This window comes from Arabidopsis lyrata (genome assembly GCF_000004255.2).
Source record: "Arabidopsis lyrata subsp. lyrata unplaced genomic scaffold ARALYscaffold_6, whole genome shotgun sequence".
NCBI classification, from domain to species: Eukaryota; Viridiplantae; Streptophyta; class Magnoliopsida; order Brassicales; family Brassicaceae; genus Arabidopsis; species Arabidopsis lyrata.
In genome coordinates this window covers 18,667,769-18,687,707 of record NW_003302550.1, presented here as the reverse complement: position 1 = coordinate 18,687,707, position 19,939 = coordinate 18,667,769, and the positions used below count along the sequence as shown (strand labels likewise).

The window sequence follows — 19,939 nt, the reverse complement described above, 5'->3', positions numbered from 1 at the left end:
GATAAAAACATGGAAGCATAAAATAACCACAATTTTCGGTCCATCCACTCGACCATAGCAAAGGATACTACGGGAGTTAGATGAAACGATGACAATTTTGTTGTTTTTCCTTTGAGAGCTGCAAAAGGAGAAGGGAAAGCGCAAATTATGATCGCCAAACTGCAGAAGACAATAAGCTTTAGAAGCCTTTCACAGGAGGTCCGAGACCGAGCTGTCAATGGAGAAGGACTCCAAACCCTTGCTCATATTCCCTCCCCTTGAAAAGTGAGAGCGATTCTTTATCCAAGTCCATGAGCTTACCAAGAACGGAACCTCACAAACTAAAAACTGCCAACAGTGTGTGCTCCCTCTACCAAGTTCACCCAAAGTCGGCTAGCGCAGAGCAAGATTAAAACCAAATCACCACCACACCAAAAGCCAATACCACACCACCACACCACCACACCATTGCTGGTGCTCTTAGTTACCTCTACTACAAAAAATGCGGCAGATAACGTCGGTTATTATTGACCTTGACGTCGATATTATACCGACTTAAACCATATAGCATCAGTTTCAAAACCGTAGTAAGAACGTGTGACGTTAAATATTTTAACATCACTTTAACAAAAGACCTTTATTTCTACTACTAGTATTTGACATGGTTCAAGTAAATTTAGAGACTGTTTTTATGTGACACAAAAATCAAGAACTATCTTTTTCTACCCAACCATTGTAAACCAATGAAAATTATTTGCGTTCAAAGTTTTTTGAGTCAGTTTTTAGTATGACGTTAATTAACCGACGTGTACCAGCGTTTCTTGTAATGCTCGGACTACTATTTTTCATTTATACGAACTTCATTTTTGACATTTGAATACCTACCATGAAACTCGCAGTAACAATTCCATCATACCCAAGAAACGATCAGCCCTGTGAACAACTTCACCGGAAAAGTGATCAAAACTACTTTGTCAAAAACAAGTTCCAAAAACAGATACTTCGTCCATTTTTTGATAATATATGCTTTATAATAGAAATTTGTTTTACAAATTAACCTAGATATTTTATATTTTCTATGTAAATTGTGTATAACAATTTCTATTTTATCATATTAGTTATAAATAAAATAATTGATATATAATTAGAAAATGAGGATAGATTAGATCTTGGTAAAATATGGAACTACATACTTAAAAACTAGCTATCTAGCTATGTATCTATGTTCTTCTTCCTCCATTGTTCCTCTATTTCTTGTGAAAAACATAAAGAGAAAATCTTTCTTCTCCGTTGCAGATATGTAACTACTCATCCATGGATGGAGTTTTGTTTTGCAAGCCCCATTTTGAACAGCTCTTCAAAGAATCTGGAAATTTCAGCAAGAATTTTCAAACAGGTTGCTAGAAATTCCTCTGTTTTTTAGCTATGTTCTTTTAACCGCTGCTGAAAAAAGCTAACAATCTTGGCTACTTTCTCTTATTGATCTTTTACAGCAGGAAAGACCGAGAAATCAAATGAAACAGTATGCACATAATTCTTCAGGGAAAACGGCCAATTCCCTCCTGAACTTAGTTGCTTTATCGTATTTATACACGGAACTTTGAAGTGTGCTTAAAACTACATGAACTTAACTAAAATTTGAATTTCCTACACGAACAATCTTAATCTAGTCAAAACCAACAAATCGAGAAACGGTGTTAATGTTCCGTTAACAGATGATGACTAGGATGCCACGTTTACATTTTACAGTGCCATGTGGAACCACGAAACGACGTCGTTTTATTTAAATACAAAAAAAAAAAAAAGTTTGAAGGAAATATCACAAAATCTGGATTTGAACGTGTTACCTCTTATACACGTGAACAGACTTAAAACCAGCTGAGCTAATGTAGCTTCTCTTCCTGTTATCAAACAGAATGTAAATATATTAATATACATGTTTCAGTAATTAAAAAAAAAAAAAAAACTAAAACAAGGAAACCCTTATCCCTCTAGACTCCTTGCCGCTTTCTTCTTCTCAGATATTCCTCTTTGACTCCTTCCGATTTGAATCTCAAACTTTGTTTTGATTTTCCAATAATAATTCCTATCCGATTTAAATCTCAATCTTTGATTTGATTTCTTATAACAAAATCCAGATAAACTATTTAGGATTGGATTTGATACACGATTTTAATCAAATTCGTTCTAATCTACCAAAGAAATCCCAGTTCTCGATCCAATCTTTTGCCTGTAACGTAGAGATGAAGAGGATTATAATTACAGTCACAAGACGAAGATCGGAGAAGATGAAAGCAAAGAGAGAAAAAAGTCTTCGTTATTTTAGTTTTATTATTTTTAAATTATTGCATCATATATATATATATATATACGTTTGCTTTCGTTTGGTTTTGGTAACTAAATTGTGTTAGCCCAACCGGTATTAAGTTTCATTGTTCAAGTCAGAGGTCACTGGTTCAAACCCAGATTTAGTAATATTTTGCTCTCATAATTTTTTTTTTTATAAATTAGAAAAACGACATCGTTTCGTGGTTTAATGTGGCATCCTAGTCATCATCTGTTAACGGAACATTAACACCGTTTCTCGATTTGTTGGTTTTGACTAGATTAAGATTGTCCGTGTAGAAAATTCAAATTTTAGTTAAGTTTATGTAGTTTTAAGCACACTTCAAAGTTCCGTGTATAAATACGATAAAGCAACTAAGTTCAGGGGGGGATTGGCCGTTTTCCCTAATTCTTCAACATTCCTATGTTTTCTCTTTTTGTCATTCTTCAATGTTTTCTAATCTAATTTTTTAAATTCTTGGTGGGATCATCTACAAAGACAAGGGCTCCAAACAGGTTATCTTCGTTCTTTAGCGGAACATAAGACAAATGTGCAGCTTATAAGAAAACAGTTTATCCTCTAGAAAAGATGACAATGGAAGGAGAATCCTACCACAAGACTTGCTTCAGAGATGTGTGTAAACTCTAAAACACCTAACATTATTTAACAGAAAAGTGTATAAATAAGTATAAGATAGACTTTTAAATTTTCTCGGATCATTGCACAAAAAGAAGTATGCATAAGATTTACAACAACCATCATTTTTTATGTTATTTAACTGGGAAAAATATATTACAGAAAAAACAAAATGAACCCATCATAAAAGAGTTAAAATAAATAAATACATAACTACATAGATGTTTAAATATCTGCAGAGGAAACCCTCGGATTAATCTGGAGGGTCTTCTTCGATTTCTTGGTTTTCCAGCTTTTACTCTTCTCTTCAACATTGTTTTTCTCTTCCTCTACTTTTACCTCTGCAAGCTTCATCTTCATCTTTTCCTTATAAATCTTCCTCATCGCGTAAGCCTCTGCGAAACCCGTTGTGCTCGATCCACCAACACCGTACATCTTCCAAAAATAATTATCAAAGAATCAATCCGAAGAAATAAAACTCAAGATTGGTCTGAAACTTAATGAGTTTATGAGAATGAGGTTTTATGAAGAAAAGAGGGTTTGGTGATGTATTTATAAGGTTGTAGAAGGGTAGTTACATGGAATTTTCCCTTGTGCGGTCAATTTTGATTTTTCTTTCTTTGTTTTGTTTGTTCCCTTATTTGGATTTCTTTAATTCGAGGAAATATCATAGAAAACGTAGAAAATTGGAAAAGTAAAGTATATTTGCTTGGAAACCAAGGGATTGATTCTCTACCATACAAAAGCGACCAAAGCAAATCCCAATCGTTGACACACACTAGTTCTGACAGGTCAACTTTAATAGGACTGGACTGTCAATTTTGTGTTCGATACCAACCATGTTCCATGTCAACTTAATTAGGAAAACTATATATTGGATAATAATAATTAAGAGCGGTATTAGTGAGAAAAATACATAAGAGTGTGTTATGAAAAATACTCGAGTCCATTTGACATTTGCTTATGTCATGCCTGACGATGACGATATGTTTAAATCAAATCTTTTAGTCCATTTACATATGTCATGCATGACGATATGTCCCCTAGGAATAAAGCATAATAGTTTCCCGGCAATAATAGTACAAAGTTTATCTATTTAGCTTATTCTACACTTTTTTTACAAAACTAATACGAAACTTTGTTTGTCAAATATCCGTTAACTAATTGTTCTATAGCTTGGTTCCATTTTTTTTTACTATTGAAAGAGTTTTGAGATCAAATGGTGAAGAGAGAGATGAACACTGTAGCTTGAAATAAAATCGATGGAGTTTCTCGCTGGTAAAACAGAATTTTCGAATAAAACCGAAATGAAGAGAAAATGAACAACTCTAGAGAAAAGTTGAAATAATTACTGCTTACTTGATTGAACATTTCTCATTAATTTCAATATTCTTGTAGTGAATTACAATGCTTATATACATACAAATACAATTGAGTATGCTTAAACAGAGTAACTAACTCTTAACAACTCACTAAACACAAGAAAATCAATCACCTTTGACTCAAAATGTTGTGCTAATAGCTATATACAATGTAGCTTGGATGGTGGATACTATTTGTTGTGTAGGTTTCTCTTCAGAAACGATAACTGATGTGTTGTTCATTAGAGAGTTTCATGAGACGCTTACTAAAGAAAAATGAAGACAAACTAATCTTACGAGACAAGATTCTGGTTTCAGAATGGATAAGCTCATCGGTCTTACATTCTCGACTCAATTCCTTACGCAATGAAATAGAACATTTTCATGTTTCAAAAGACCTTCTCAAACAAAGAAAGAAGAATCTATGGGAACAAAACAAGACTGTATATTCTTAATTCCCATTTGAACCAAGTCATAGAATCTATGTTGTTGTGATGATAAAGCAAAAGAAAAAGAAAAAAAAACAAACAAACCGCATAGCTCCCCAAAGTTGCGGATATATAAGTCTTTTAGTTAGTTGTTAAGCCTCCAGTCATATTTTTGGTAGACAAGTTTAAACTGAGTATCAACTAGACAATCCAGCAAAGCTTCTGAAAATTGTGGCTCCAAGAAGGTTGATGCATGCTTCAGTACCTCCACTTCGCTATTTCCAAAATCTACCCCATACCTGTGCAATAGACTAAGGTTTAGTAAGCGACGGAATCATGTAACTATGTTGAATTGAATGAGAGCTTTACCAGTTAAAGATTTGGTTGATGTATGCAAATTTGTCATTGAGATCAACTATGAGTCCACCACATCTTAAGAAATCGCGAGCTGCCTCCATGAGTTCTTTATCGATCTCACCAGGCGTGAAGCATCGAAGCGGTGGTCCAGACCGCGTTCCACAAACCAGAGCAAAATGAGTTAGAGGCTCTGCATAAGGCAGAGCAACCTAAAAAGACACGAGACATATATGAATCAGAAGTATTCATGAGACTTGACTCAACAGACTAGCACTAAAATGTTTTTACCTTGGAACGTTTGTCCTTTGCACCAAATGGTTTCATAGGATTGAACATCGGTCGCTGGTTACCCCTTAGAATTCCATTTTGTATAGCCGAAAGCGAGTAGGTGTTGCCGCCAATCACATACTTGAAGTCCATAAACATCTTCGTCCGATCAAAAGTTCCTGCCGGATGGCCCCATACTAGTATTGAGTGTATAGCCATCATGTTATAAAGGTTTATGAAGAACGCGAGCTTTTCCTCTCTCTGCATATCTTCAAGCTCTACTCTATGGAGCTCCTGGATTATTCGTAGGTACCTATCGAAATTGAATAATACTCGGGTTAGTAATAAGACATAAAAATAGATAAAGAAGGTCACTATACATATATATACCTTGCAAACTCTTCACTCCCATGGATGCTTCTGTAGTCTACATGTTTTCCATCTGGCGAAGTGTAAGCTTCAAGAATTGCTCGATACACAAGTCTGAGCCTTGACGCGATTTCCACGATCGGCCTTGGCTTCATATCAATTATTCCTCTAGGGATGTTATGACATTGAGATGACACGACCGGGTCATCATCCAGAAACCGATACAAGTGATTCCCATCCTCAAACAGATTCTCCCTGGTTAAGAAAGAATGGAAAATAAGAAACAAAAGAAGCACAAATGAAATTATAACACCTAAAAAAACATCGGTGAGGTGAAGAAAGCTCACTCTAGGACATGTTGAAAGAAGAGTTGGCTTGCAAGCTTTCGAGCAACTTCAACTGCCTATACAAAAAGCTTGGATTATAAAACCGTCAAATCCTCTACTCTTAAAATCTTACGATGATCACATTACTTACCCCGTCTCTTTCTAGACTTTGATCCGCGGATAAGAAATCCACAGCTTCCGAACCTAAGAAACAGTTTTTAAACCTTCTCATTTTATAAAACCGATCCTTAACTACGCAAGGCTTCATCTTCAACACTATTAAAGCTAGTTCATCTACAGGACCTTTACTTGATGCATCATCTTCCCCTGAAAAAGGTGGCAGAGGAGCTTCCCGAGGCGGTGCTTCTTCTATCAAATGTTTGATCTTCTCCTCAAGCTCTCCTGATTCCTCCAATACCTTAAGCTCCTTAAAACTCCCAACTAACTCTTCATTAAAAAAAACCTTAGGAGCGACATCTCCGCCACAAATCTTTTCCAACTCCAGTTTTCTTGACGGGTAAATATCGATGTTAATCTCGACATATCTTAACCTCTTTTCATGCAAAAACAACCTACATTCTCTGCACTCCTCACACCCTAGTCTTGTATACAATATAATCCTACCTTTCATCACTACAGGCTCCAATGCTACCTCTTCTTCTGTATCAACCGAATCATCGTCGTTCTGCATCATCTTTAAATAGCTTAAAGGATTCCACATAGACTTTCCTTCTGTTTTAGGAGAGTCCACTGATTTCACCTCATCATCTCTAGTACCATGAGCTGCATTGTCAACACTTAGTTTCCCGGAAAGTCGACGAATCAATGTATGTACCGCAACTTCGCTCTTCACTCTAACAAAGTTCTTGATCGCAGCTGCTTTCTCTGTCCAAGCAGAAGAAGTTGATGAATTTGATTCCGGTGATGAGTGGTGAGAAATTCCGCTGCGATCATCAACCGATTCTTCACGAGCTTTCGTTATTTCATCGTTTGATTCAGCAGAACTCTCACTATCATCATCATCACTATCTACAGACATTATCTCATCCATAGTAACAATCTTGTCTCCTTCCTCTTCATGAATATCTATAGACTCCATCTCCTCATCCTCATTATCCTCCATCATCTCCTCGATTTCGTCAACCGGTTTACGAGAAAACTCTTCGATATCAACAGATTTCATCTCTTCCTCTTTCTTCTCCTCAATCTCTTCCACATTGTGTTTAGGTGAACTCGCCATATCCATTGACGACGACGCTATAACAGAGATTCCACATAATCAAACAAGAGGCAAAACAAAAGATTAATTGTCACATCCAAAACATTAATTTGTAATTCTAGAAAACTCGAAACATATCTCACAGAGAGAGACTGATTCCTAAAATAATTCAACATAACTTTAAAAATCAATACCAAAAAAAGATATTGAGAAACTTACAGATCCGGAGAGAATCGGAGGGAAATGGATTCACAGAATTTTCGATAAAAATGTTACAGAGATAATGAAAATTTCAGGTGACGATCCAAATATAATTGAGATTAAAGATGGAAATTGAATTGGAAGAAGAATCAGAAGAAGGAGAGAGCGATTTTCAGACAGAGGCAAGAGCGAAGCAAAGGAGCGGGAGAAGCGGGAATCTCATGGGTTGGGTCGGATTTGTAATAACTCAAATATTTTGGGGTTTCTTTTCAATATTTTTCAGCAACTTCTCACTTATATATACAATATTATACTATTATAAAATTAAAGTTTCCTATAATTTATAGTTATGATTCATTTGATTTAAAGAAATTTATTAATTGAATTAGATGTTAATTAAAATGAGACTTAAATATTTTTGGAAATAAATTAATACTAAAAGAAAAAAATAAAAGTTTCCTATAATTTATAGTTTTGATTTTAAGAATTTATTAATTGAATTATATGTTATTTTGAAACTAAATTAATACTAAAAGAAAAAGAAAAATTTTCAATTTTTTTTTTATTTTGTAAATGTCAAAACTTTCAATACATTGCTTTAATAAAATCATATGTGTAAAATTATTTAAATTTATGTTTATTTACTAAATGTCAAATATTAATATCAATTTACTGTTTAAGTTATTATATTATCATTTTGATATTTAAACATGTGTGGAAGCCCCCTTGGCCCATTGGTTGACCAAGGGTTAATTAATGCTTCTACACCCATAGGTCTAGGGTTCGAGTCCCAGATAATGCGATTTATTAATAAATTTGCAGATTATTGGAGGCAAGTGTGCAGGAGATCTCCAGCGATATACAATTATAGCCTTTCGCCAGGATTCTACGCAGAAAGAAAAGTGTCCATCAAGAGCATGAAGAAGGAGGTGAAGGAGGTGTCGTCTGTCGTGAATCTAATAAGGGTCGGAAGGAATTATCCGTTGTAGAATCGTCTATGTAACAGTTCTCATAATTTGCAATAAATAATAAATTCAGACGACAAAAAAAAAGATATATAAACATGTTAATTTTACTAAATATGGTTTTTGTCTTATATGTCAATTAAAAAAAGAAACGGGAGATGAAAAATGCTGAAATCACCTCTCTCTAAACCTAAAATTCAAATTTAGTAAATTTTATATTGTTGAAAAGTATTACTAGACTTCAGTATTAAAAAGTGAACGATAAATTAGGTATATGCGAGATCACAAATAAAAATGAAATTAATTTCAAAAAGAGAAAAAGAGAGAATTGGAATTAGGTATATTGTCAAAGACTATTTTATGTTTTGTTATAGAATTTCCATGTTTTTTCTTCCAACGGAATCAGATCTAGTTTTCAAGATCTAGGTTTTTAAAGCTTAAATCTTTTCGTCCTTGGGTTCTTGATGTTTGGCTCTTTGTCTCCGCCATTCCCAGCTTCGGATTTGGCCGTATCCTTCCTTGGCAGAGGCAGTCTTCACCCGTTTTTTCACTGTCTCAGATGAAGAAAATTTACTATCTTAGATCTAGATCTTTTTCTTTTCTTCAAGACACGATCATTGAGTCTCTAAGTTTTGGATGTGTCTCACCGCCTTCGTGGCTCCTCGCCGGGGCATTATAATAGGGGCGCACGATACTTTCATTATGTTATAACTAGTGGTAAAGGAGATTTTGTATTGTAACCCGTTTGTGTATTTTTCTGAGTCTCAGATTTGTTTTAATTTTCTAAGATTTAGGTTTTGTATGTCTTCTTTGGGGTTTCAAGATTATGATCCAGGAAGTATTGATGGATGTAGTGTAGTTGGTATGTTTGAGTTTTTATTTTTACTCTTTGTTTACCTTGCTTGGTCTTTGTCTTCCGGAGTGTTCTTTTACTCGCTGGTTTATGTCTCTAAAAGTGTTCTTGTACTTGCAGGTTGTTTATATTTCAACTTGAATTCTATTGACGAAAAAAAAAATGCTGAAATTTGTTTTCTGTAAGAAATTCTAATATATTAGCATTTCATCTAAAAAGTAAAATGTTGGTGGATAGGCTTTGTATAGGCCCATTGGACTCTAAAGAGTAAAGACCAATGGGCAAATTGGACCGTGAGATAAAAAACGTTGCAATTTTTCTAACTACTAAAACTAAACTCTAAATCAGATGGGAAATAATAGGCATGGGCGTTCGAGTATTCGGATCGGATTCAGGTTTAAAACTTCGGGTTCGGATCGGATATTTCGGATTCGGGTTTATCCGAAGTATCCAAAAATTGAAAATTTTGAATCCGAATCCATACAACTACTTGAAAACACAAATATATCTTAAAAACCGAGTATTTTTTACCCAAATCTATTCAAAAGTAGCTAAAATATCCGAAAATATGCAAAATATTTTAGGCACTTAAGTTATTGTAAATATAATTAATACTAATATATTATTGGGTTTTGTGCAAAAAAACCTCAAATTCGCCAATTTTTACAATTTTACCTTCTACCTCCAAAAAATGCAGAATACTTCTATGAAATCCAAAATAATAGGCAATATAGCCTTTATGTATATATTGTAAACGCTTTCACGATCACATACATTTGATTTTTAAAATTATAAATATAGAGTTGAACTCCTCGTCTCGAGAGCATCAATTTGATAATTTATTTATCACAATTTTAAAAGCTTGACAATAAGGAAAAATGATTATATTGCCTATTAGTTTGGATTTCATAGGATTATTCTGCAAAGTTGCAAAATTTGGCAACTTTGAGGATTTTTTGCATAAAGGTTCGGGTATTTTAAAATTTCAGGTTCGGGTCAGTTTTTTCGAGTTGGGTTCGTTTTGGTTTTTCGAGTTCGGGCATTATGCCAAAGCCTAGGAAATATTAATGGTATTTACTTAAAATTGTAAATATTAAAACCTCAAGTCATAATTAAATAGTGAAACTAACACCATAAAACTAAGATTCCTCTTAGTTGGTCTGGTTCGGTTCTTAAACGCAAGACTAAGAGAGAATCTATACCGATGTTCTGTGTTTCTGTACATTGTAGGGCATATATACCAAAGTGTTCGCTTCACTCAAAGAATTAACCCTTCATTTCTTCTTGGCATCGATAAACATAGCGCGAGTCCAGTGTTCAACATCCTCGGACTGTGAAGGTGGTGGCGGGTACTTAGGATGTTCGACCAAATCCCATCCGTTCATATCGTTGTTCTTTCGGGTTGATGATGCGGATGCAGAGAGATAACTGGCTGCTGAATTCGGATCCTGGTTGTAACTTGCGTTCCTCTCCTTGAAAATATTTTAGAGGTGTCGTTAAAAAGAAATCGTGTCGAAACAAAACAAATGAACTGGTTATGAAAAATGAAACATCAATCTATACGGATTTAATGTCCAATTCATCCAAGTAAACGCCATTTGAGAAGTTATATGAATTTTCAAAACTATTAATGCATTCTCGAGCAGCTAATATGGCTCCTTCAGAAAAATTAATGGGAAAAAGAGGAATTATCATGTACCGGAAGATGTGCACTTTCAAGTAATGAGCTTGAGATGACTGAGTGAGCGTTCCATATGGATTTGTTGAGTTGTGGAGCCTGCTTGCATGATCTGCATCATCAGAACACAGAAGTACACATAAACTTATCAGGAATCTATACAGTTATATAAAATACCAATTACAAAAGTCGGAAAAAAGTAACGTCATGTGCAAAGGATTCCCCGAAGATGTGGGGATACATGTGAGTTGAACTTAAGATTGGTTTACCTTGAAGAAGCCATTTTCAGGGAGAAAACAGACCGGACCTCCTTTGATGACGAAAGTGTGGCCAATAACTTGGCAAATGCTTCAAAAGTTGAGGCCTCAGGAGGTACTTCAAGGCAAAGTGAGTTGTAACAATATGCTGTCAAGCACGCAACACTTTTCTTGAGAAGAGCTATCCCTTTCTGCAGGTCTCTGTGTGACTCAATCGAATGAGGAGAAGCAGAGGAGTACTTAAAGCTGTTGCGTCCAGTAGAGTCCAGACGCGGTTCTTTTCTATCGGATTCCATGGAAGCAACACCAAAATTGCTGGAGTTTCAACGCTGGTTGAACAATAATTTCGGCGGGGTATGAAGAGAGGATACTCATTGCTGCAACAGAACGATGCCTTGTTTAGTTTCATTTATTTTATTCTCTTTCAAAGCACAGGTATGTAGAAAGAGGTTTCCAAAAAGGGAAAAAAATAGTGTACCTTCGAGTAGAGGTACGTGCATCCCAATAGGAATCTCGTTGCCAAATACGGGAGCAAGAGCCCTGTGTGGTGCAAAACCAACAGAACGAATTTACAAGAAAAGACAGTGAACTTTAATCTTTTTGAGAGATTACTACTTTTGTGTTCCACTTGCAATGTCAACTTATTGAAGATAAAACAATCATACCGCAAAACCTGAGCTATGTAGTCCAGGAGCGGCTACGTTTTGAACAACAAGGTTCAGAAGTTGGACCATATACCTACTCCACATATCAAAATTTTGTCTTACAAAACCGAATATATACCACGGACTGAAACCCAAATGCATAGCCTTAAAAATAGAGAATATAACATTACCCCAAAGAGACAGCGAGCTCTTCTGATGGGATGGAATGAGGGTCCAAACCACTCGGGAGACGTGAATTGCAAATGACATCATATTGACGAACTGAACCGTTCTGACTCTCTCCGTCAAAACTAACCTGAATACAATACAGAGCAACTAGAGTAAAACACTAGTCCAAGAAGACAAACAGAAACAATTTATCAAACTAATATGCATACTCGGCGTAAAGGGAACAATTTGCATATCTGTTTCACAACAACCGACTGCTTATGAAGACGCTCAGATGAAATCGCCATCTGCAATTAACAAACCTCAACTTCTTACACTACACATTACATATTTCATAACATACAAAACCAATCTAAAGCTATAGCTACTTACATGACCAAGGCTCTGTGTACATATTAGATTAGGAAAATACTTCTCCACTTGTTCAACTCTAATTTTCTCAAGCTACAAAACAGAGTCATCAACAAACTGTAACAAAACTTGAATCTTTCACACTTATTACTCATAAAGCATCGATTTTTACGTACCGTGGAACAAGCTGAATCAAGAACTCCATATTTAACTTTAAGATCACAAGATCCTCTCTCAATCTTACCCTTCCCTTGAGTAACCAATTCCTTATTACTCTTAAGTTTCTTCTTCAACTTCAAAATATTCTCGTTTTGAATCAATCTCCAATTCTTCTGATCATCAGCTTTACCCTTAGATTCCAATAGGTGACTCAATCTTGATAATAAAGAATCTCTTCGAGTCTTGAGTGACTTCAACAAAGTGTTATACTCAATCAATCTGTAGAAAACAAACCTATGAGAATTCCGAAAAATCGATATAACCCGTAATCGAAAAAAGATCGATTTTCATGAGATTTTTGTAACCTATGATTAACGCAAGCACTACAGATACAAGCACGATTAGAATTCTCGCAAATAGCGCAGTTACTGGATCGTTTTATCATCGTTTATTCCAAAACCATATTCTTCTGAGAAACTGTGAAGGAGAGATGCTTGACGGTGACCTAAAGAAAGATTCCGGGGAGAGTCACCGGTGATTTTAGGGCGGAGAGAGAGTCGGCGACAAATTGGGAAATTAAACAGTTGTTGTGTGTCGTAGTGAGGGATGCAGATTACGGAGGGGATTCTCCAGGTTTGATTGGTAAACCTAGGCTTTTGATAAATTAACCGAACCGAATGGACCGAAGCCGAAGAAAAAAAAAAAAAAACCGAAACAGAATTAATACCGAGCCGAAATATTTTAAGTATTCGAAAATATCTTAAATATAAGAGCCGATTGGTAGCCACTATTACTTTTGGCTGGTCAGATTTTTGATGTAAACACTTTAGATATAAAAATTTGTGTTGTAAGATACTTTAGTCTTAACCAATCAGCCCAGTGGTTATATATCTAAAATACTAATTATTTATCGACCTTTAATTACAGATGACAAAAAAAAAAAAAAATTATTTATCGACCGAATAATCAAAATTCTCTGATAATATATAAAATAACCGAAAAATATCTTCGAAAATAGTCGAAAATAACTGAAGTATCCAGAAACATCCGAAACAAAATACCTGAATGAATACTAAAATTTTAAACTAAGAAAACCGAAAACTAACTGAAATCGAACTGAAACTCTAAAATATCTGAATGAATCCTAAAGTCTATATAACCAAAAGAACCAAAACCAAATGAAACCGAACAGACCCTAAATGGGTATCCAAACATCCAGATTTAGATAAACATGTATCGCTGTGGTACAAAATTTACTGGTTTAATAACGATAAATAATATCAGAATAGTTAATTTTACTTCTTGGTTTGTTTTTTACTAATTAAAACCTTTAACTATTTTAGTATTTTCTATGAAAAAACTTAAATTATCAAACAAATAAAACAAACAACATGAAGAAAATAACATTTGGAACGACTAATTGTGGAAGTTTAAACTAGACCGTATTGTAATTGAATAGTTCTACAATTTTATCTACCGCAATAAAGTATGGGACAAAAGGTAAACCTTTCATCGTCCCGTATTTAAATCTTGTTATTATTATTAACAGTTTTATTTCCTTATAAACCAATATCAATTCTGTAGCCACTAGCCACTTCTATAATCTTATTAGTAATGGTGACTCTGGTGATTAAAGTAGCTGCAATGATGATTGTGACAACAGTGGTAGTAACAAGCAAATTGACTCATATACGAGGATGTGGGATCAGCTCAACGGACATCTTTAATTTACAAGAAAAGTTGTAGTATAAGAAGTTTATTGATTTTAGTTTTAACTTTTTTTTTTTTTTTTTTTTTTTTTTTTTTTTTTTAGTTTTAACTTATTCTTTTGAACCCATTAAAAAGAAGTTTTTTTAATCCATTTTGTGTGGAACCTATAGACTAAAACATTTTTTTTTTATTTTCTTTCAATGACCCATTCTTTTTTTTTTTGGTGAGTGAGCGGGAGACGTAGTCTCCCGGTTTTATTCAAAGCAAAAAGAAATTACACAAGGACTTGCTTTGGTCGTATGGACCCAAGGTTATCCTCCCTCCAAAGCGAGTCTACACTACTCGGAACAGTATTAAACAAATGAAAACCAAGCGGTAACGAAAAGGCATAGTTTGCTAATCCGTCTGCAAGACAATCAGCCTCCCTATACATATGAGATATTCGGACTTCCCAGTCCTTCGAAATAAAGCCATGGCTCAAGCGTACCAGGAACGACAGCGGATGATGCTCCCCAATCCCTATCTTAAGAAACTCCACCACGATTGCCGAATCTACTTCCAACTCCACCCGTGGAGCTCGGGCTGCCCACGCTAAATATAATCCATAGTAGATCCCCCATAATTCTGCCAACATTGCCGAACATCGCCCAATATTCAGCGCAAACCCACCACACCATTTTCCTTCACTATCCCGGAGTACCCCTCCTGCAGTAGCTAACCCGGGATTCCCATGAGACGCACCATCTATATTTATTTTTAACCAGCCCGCCATTGGTGCCACCCATCCTACCAACATCTCCACTCTCGGCCTCTTCTCCTGACCCACCCCGCTATTAAGATTAGCTTTGTTCACCTCCATCACTAACTCTCTAATAAAACGCACTCGATCCCGACATCTCTTGTTCTCCCCAAACACATTTCCGCACCTCCATTTCCAGCCCCACCACACTGCCAATGCAAACATCACGGACCAGGGACCATCCTCTACTTGTGTCTCCTCTCTCAAATTTGCATATAACCACTCAAGTATTGACTGCGTGAAAAAACCCGGCTGTCTCCGTCTAGGAACAATCTGGGTCCATATACCAAACATCGCCGGGCAGTCCCTGAGAATATGCATAATAGTCTCGATCCCACCCTTACAAATCTGACAGACTTCCGAATCACACAAATGTCTCCGATATCTCTCCGCATTTGTCATGATTGCTTGATTTCCGACAAGCCATAAAAACATTTTCACGCGTTCTGGTACTTTCATCTTCCATATGCAATAAAAAAAAAGACGCCATATTCTGCCTTGGCCCGTCTTCCCATGTCAGCATCCTATACGCATACGACACCGTGAACTTCCCATTCTGGTTCTCTCCCAAGGATACTCTGTCTTTTGACCCCGTAACACGATCCACTACCAGCGACGTTAATTCAAGTCTCATGTCTTCAGATATGTACGGGGTTATTCTGTTCAGATCCCAGCCCATACCATCATGCCATAAATTCCAAGCCAACAAAGCTTCCTCATCAACAGGTACATTCCCCATTTCATCATCCAAGAGCCTCTTACCCGAGACCCACTTATCTCTCCAAAATTGTATCTGCCAGCCATCGCCTATTACCCAGCTGATTCCCCGCATTACTACCTCCCGCAGCCCGACTCCGATACTTCGCGTAGTCGATGACCAATTCCCTTGGATCATGAATCTCACCAACCTTATATTTAGACCGTATCACTCGCGACCAAAGACTCACCCGATCATTTAATAGCCTCCAACCAACTTTCGCTATCAATGCTTTATTTATATCCGCAGCCATCCGGATCCCCAACCCGCCTTCCTTTTTTGGTATACACACTCTCTTCCAACTAACCAAGTGTTGTTTCCTCTTTTCCATGGTGCTTCCCCATAAAAAGACCGAGATACTCTCTCCAGCCTCGTTAATGTGGATTGCGGCAACACAATCGAACTCATCGAATAGACTGAAATTGAGGATAAGACCGCCTTCGTGAGTGTTAGGCGTATTGCAAAACTCAAAGTCTTCTCCTTCCAACCCGAGAGCTGAGACGACACTTTCTCCAAAATATCTCCAAACGTGTCCTTATTTATTCTCTTTTGAAGTACGGGCATACCAAGATATTTTCCAAGATCACATGTTGTCGCAATGCCGCTTTCATCGCTAATCAATTTCCCCAACTCCCGCGAAACATTCTAGAAAAAAAATATCTTGGATTTTTCTAGACTGACCTTCTGTCCAGAGGCTACACAAAAAGTTTCAAGCACCATTCTAATCACCCGTACTTGCGCTACTGAAGCTTCTGTAAATAAAATGAGGTCATCAGAGCAAAGCAAATATGGGATAACTTGGGCCCACCCTACGACAAACTAATCGGTTTCCACTGCTTCTTCTCAATTGAAACCTCAATCATATGGCACAATCTCTCCATACATAGGACGAAAAGATAAGGTGACAGCGGATCCCCTTGTCTAAGCCCCCGCCGTGGCTTAAACGCCTCTGTCCGCTCCCCGTTCCAAAGCAATCGCATCGAAGGACCTGTCACACATGCCATGATCCATCGGACCATCTCTCAGCCAGCCCCGCAACAATAAGGGTATCTTCTAGAAAGTCCCATCGAATCCTATCATAGGTCTTCTCAAGATCCAGTTTCAAAAGCATCCACCCTTTCCGGCCTTGTTTACGTTTCATAGAGTGTACCGCCTCCTGTACCACTACTATATTGTCAATGCTCACTCTCCCAGGTATGAAACTCGACTGAGCTGGCCCAATAAGCTTTGTTATAACTCGCTTAAGCCTCTCTACTATCGTCTTAGTTATTATCTTAAATAACACGTTACATAAGTTTATTGAACAAAACTGCGTGATTCTCTCCGGTTTCATCACCTTGGGAATCAATACCAAGAGTGCATCATTCAGATCTGCAGGAAGAGTTCCAGATTCAAGGAAATCCAGCACAAAACATGTAACAGACTCGCCTACTACGTCCCAACATTGTTGATAAAATACTGGTTGAAAGCCATCCGGTCCCGGAGTCTTAAACTTTCCCATACTCCGAATTGCCTTCTCCACTTCCGCGGCTGAGAAACATCTCATCAGTTCGGTTTGATCTGCACAACTTAAAGGCATGAAACCTTCCCGTGGTAAGCTCGCAACTTCCTCATCAACATCTTCCATCGAGTACAGCCTCTTGTAATACTCAATCGCAAGATTTTCCAACTCCATAGCATTAGTGATCCACCTATCATCATTATCCTTTAACATCTCTATACGATTCCTTCTTCTTCTGATAATAGTTGATGTGTAGAAAAAACTTGTGTTCTTGTCCCCCAAGTGGATCCACTTCTCTCTGGATTTTTGATACCATAACATCTCCTCTTGTTCCAACACAACCTCAAATTCTCTAATCAGCTCTGACTCCTTTTCTAACAGAGAATCTGTCTGCGTCACATCCAATTGGTCATGGACCACTTTATTCTCCCTTACCAGAGTCTCCTTTCTCTTCTGAACATCTCCAAACACTTCCCGATTCCAACGCTGCAGTGTTCTTCTCAACTCATTTAAAGTTGCAGGTGTATTTGTATTCTTAGTCCAAGAGGCTAACAACAAGTCCTTAAACCCAGAATGACTTAACCAAGCCGCTTCAAAACGAAATGGGCGTCTCCGCGGGTCACCCTGCATCTCTGGCGACAGATGTACATAGAGTGGTGCGTGATCCGATGACAAGAAGGGGAGATGTGTCACAGTTTCCTCTTGCCATTGAAGACGAGTCTGAGCACAACAAAGGACCCGATCCAACCGTTTTGCTATAAAAGTTGACTCCTTTCTCCCACGTCTCCATGTGAATCTGTTTCCCCGGAAGCCCATATCAATCAGAGATAATTCATTAATCCAATCCCCAAACGACAATGAATCTGGTGAAAGCTGACCATTCCCTCCGGTCCATTCATCCAATCTCACTATTATGTTAAAGTCCCCACCAATCACAACCGGTTCAGTTATAGAGCTCACCACCTCTCTTAACTTTTCCCATAGCCCACTCCGTCGACAAACCGTAGGAGCTGCATATACCACAATCAGACCCATTCTGTATCTATAGACTAAAACATTTTTTTTGTTTGTTTTTTTTTTTTAAAATTCTTTTGAACCCATTAAAAAGAAGTTTCTTTAACCCATTTTGTGTTTAACCTATAGACTAAAACATTTTTTTTTATTTTCTTTCAATGACCCATTCTGAATAAATCCTTTTTTTTGCTTTAATTGAAAATAGGAAGGAAAAAGCCCATTCTTTTAGTTAATATATTTAAAGCATTATGGCTAACTTAACTTCCATTAATAACAAAATAAAACGTTTATAAAACAACATAAGTCTTTCGTAATATATTTTTTTATGAAAACATATAAATATGACACTGTTTAGTTTTGAACTTTTGATAACTATTGTAAAAAAACAAAACTTAAAGGATTAGCAGAAAGAATAGTATTCTATATATTTTCTTGCCATATAATAATATTTTAGATTAAGAATGAAGACAATTATATTGTTTTTAACTCTTCCAATCCGTTTTTCCTCATGTAAGTCTAAATTTATGTAATTAAGATCTTATGTAAGATATATATAATAGTTTTTTAAACATTGATTTAATAATTTGAAATATGTTTTGGAAATTTTATAGGTACATCAAAAATTATCAAAAAATCTAATTCAGAAGAGAGAACATACCTTGACAATCCAGAAGGCAGTCCTTCAATCCACAGTGGATAAACATCTTGAACACTCTATTCGTCAAGACATAATGGGTTTTTGTTATGACTGCCAAAAATCTTGTTTTAGAAGGGGTAAGAATCTTGGTAGTTGTGCAAAATTTAAGTGTCGTTGCACTTATAGTATTCTTAAATAAGACATCATAATCTTCTTGTAAAATTTGAAAAAACATTTATAAGGAAAATTTATTATTAATTGTTTTTCCATGATCCTATACTATTATTTGGGGAGTACAATTTACAATTACCCTTAATTAACCTTCCCTTTTATAAGAATTTACTTAAGAATGTCATTAGAAATAAAATTTTATAGAGTAAATTAATTCAACTCATTAAGGATAAACAAGTCAAATACTATTTAATTAAAAAGAATGACCAATCAAAATGAACATATAAGATTTGATATCTAACTTACCATATTAATTTGTTATTAATCATTATACTTCACCTCTCATCTTTATATGGTTCTATTTCTATAAATAACTAAATTATTATATCATCTATATAATAAAAAAAGGTAAATTTTTTTCTGCAAATACCAAGATTTGAATTTTTAAAAACGAATATAAATTATTCAATGTATGAAAGAACAAATTTAATGGTGTTGGGTCGGAACCCACACATTCTCGGTAGGATCCACTTGGATCTGTCCACGTCATTATAACATAATAATCCTCTCGGAATTCAAGATATTTTATTATAAGTATCGAAGCTTAACCAGTCGGGAGTTCGATTCAGTCAAGTAGAAGAGTTCGATCTTTGCCAGTATGGAGTTCGCTCTTATTCGACAGACAGTTTGCATAGAGAAAGGCCGAAGCGGGGAGAATATTGTTCGAGGCTCGCGGTAGCGTCAAAACGTGGGAGTTCGGAGTCAGCAAGAATGAGTTCGGAAGA

General features: G+C 36.1%; 3 protein-coding genes and 2 pseudogenes across 3 annotated transcripts; 1 reads left to right on the top strand and 4 right to left on the bottom strand.

Annotated features, from left to right (window-relative positions):
* Window positions 1-3,024: 3,024 nt before the first annotated feature.
* On the bottom strand, window positions 3,025-3,485 carry LOC9308473. The gene has a single exon (XM_021021875.1). It carries the CDS (start codon window positions 3,374-3,376, stop codon window positions 3,167-3,169), a length of 210 nt encoding a protein of 69 aa, XP_020877534.1. The 5' UTR covers window positions 3,377-3,485; the 3' UTR covers window positions 3,025-3,166.
* A 1,147-nt stretch (window positions 3,486-4,632) lies between these two features.
* LOC9308472 lies at window positions 4,633-7,732 on the bottom strand. The gene is made up of 7 exons (XM_021021799.1): window positions 7,488-7,732; window positions 6,201-7,306; window positions 6,071-6,126; window positions 5,745-5,978; window positions 5,376-5,667; window positions 5,100-5,296; window positions 4,633-5,029 (listed from the first exon to the last, which is right to left on the bottom strand). The coding sequence occupies exons 2-7, from the start codon at window positions 7,293-7,295 to the stop codon at window positions 4,876-4,878; spliced, it is 2,028 nt and encodes a 675-aa protein (XP_020877458.1). The 5' UTR covers window positions 7,296-7,306; window positions 7,488-7,732; the 3' UTR covers window positions 4,633-4,875.
* Window positions 7,733-8,827: 1,095 nt separating this feature from the next.
* Window positions 8,828-9,135, bottom strand: LOC110227499 (annotated as a pseudogene).
* A 1,211-nt stretch (window positions 9,136-10,346) lies between these two features.
* LOC9308471 lies at window positions 10,347-13,234 on the bottom strand. The gene is given in 11 exon segments (XM_021021808.1): window positions 10,347-10,756; window positions 10,987-11,077; window positions 11,235-11,547; window positions 11,550-11,599; window positions 11,701-11,762; window positions 11,888-11,960; window positions 12,058-12,182; window positions 12,265-12,342; window positions 12,428-12,499; window positions 12,583-12,844; window positions 12,931-13,234. Coding segments are annotated over 11 exon segments (1,401 nt in total). The 5' UTR covers window positions 13,011-13,234; the 3' UTR covers window positions 10,347-10,561.
* A 5,573-nt stretch (window positions 13,235-18,807) lies between these two features.
* LOC110227402 lies at window positions 18,808-19,182 on the top strand (annotated as a pseudogene).
* The last annotated feature ends 757 nt before the right edge of the window (window positions 19,183-19,939 follow it).

Bases quoted from the DNA above. Each gene is read 5' to 3' on its own strand.
- LOC9308473 (XM_021021875.1), bottom strand. From the start codon at position 3,376: ATGTACGGTGTTGGTGGATCGAGCACAACGGGTTTCGCAGAGGCTTAC.
- LOC9308472 (XM_021021799.1), bottom strand. From the start codon at position 7,295: ATGGATATGGCGAGTTCACCTAAACACAATGTGGAAGAGATTGAGGAG. The intron at 5,297-5,375 runs GTAAAAACATTT...GTGTCTTTTTAG, and splicing joins CAAAGGACAAACGTTCCAAG to GTTGCTCTGCCTTATGCAGA. The intron at 5,030-5,099 runs GTAAAGCTCTCA...TCTATTGCACAG, and splicing joins ATCAACCAAATCTTTAACTG to GTATGGGGTAGATTTTGGAA.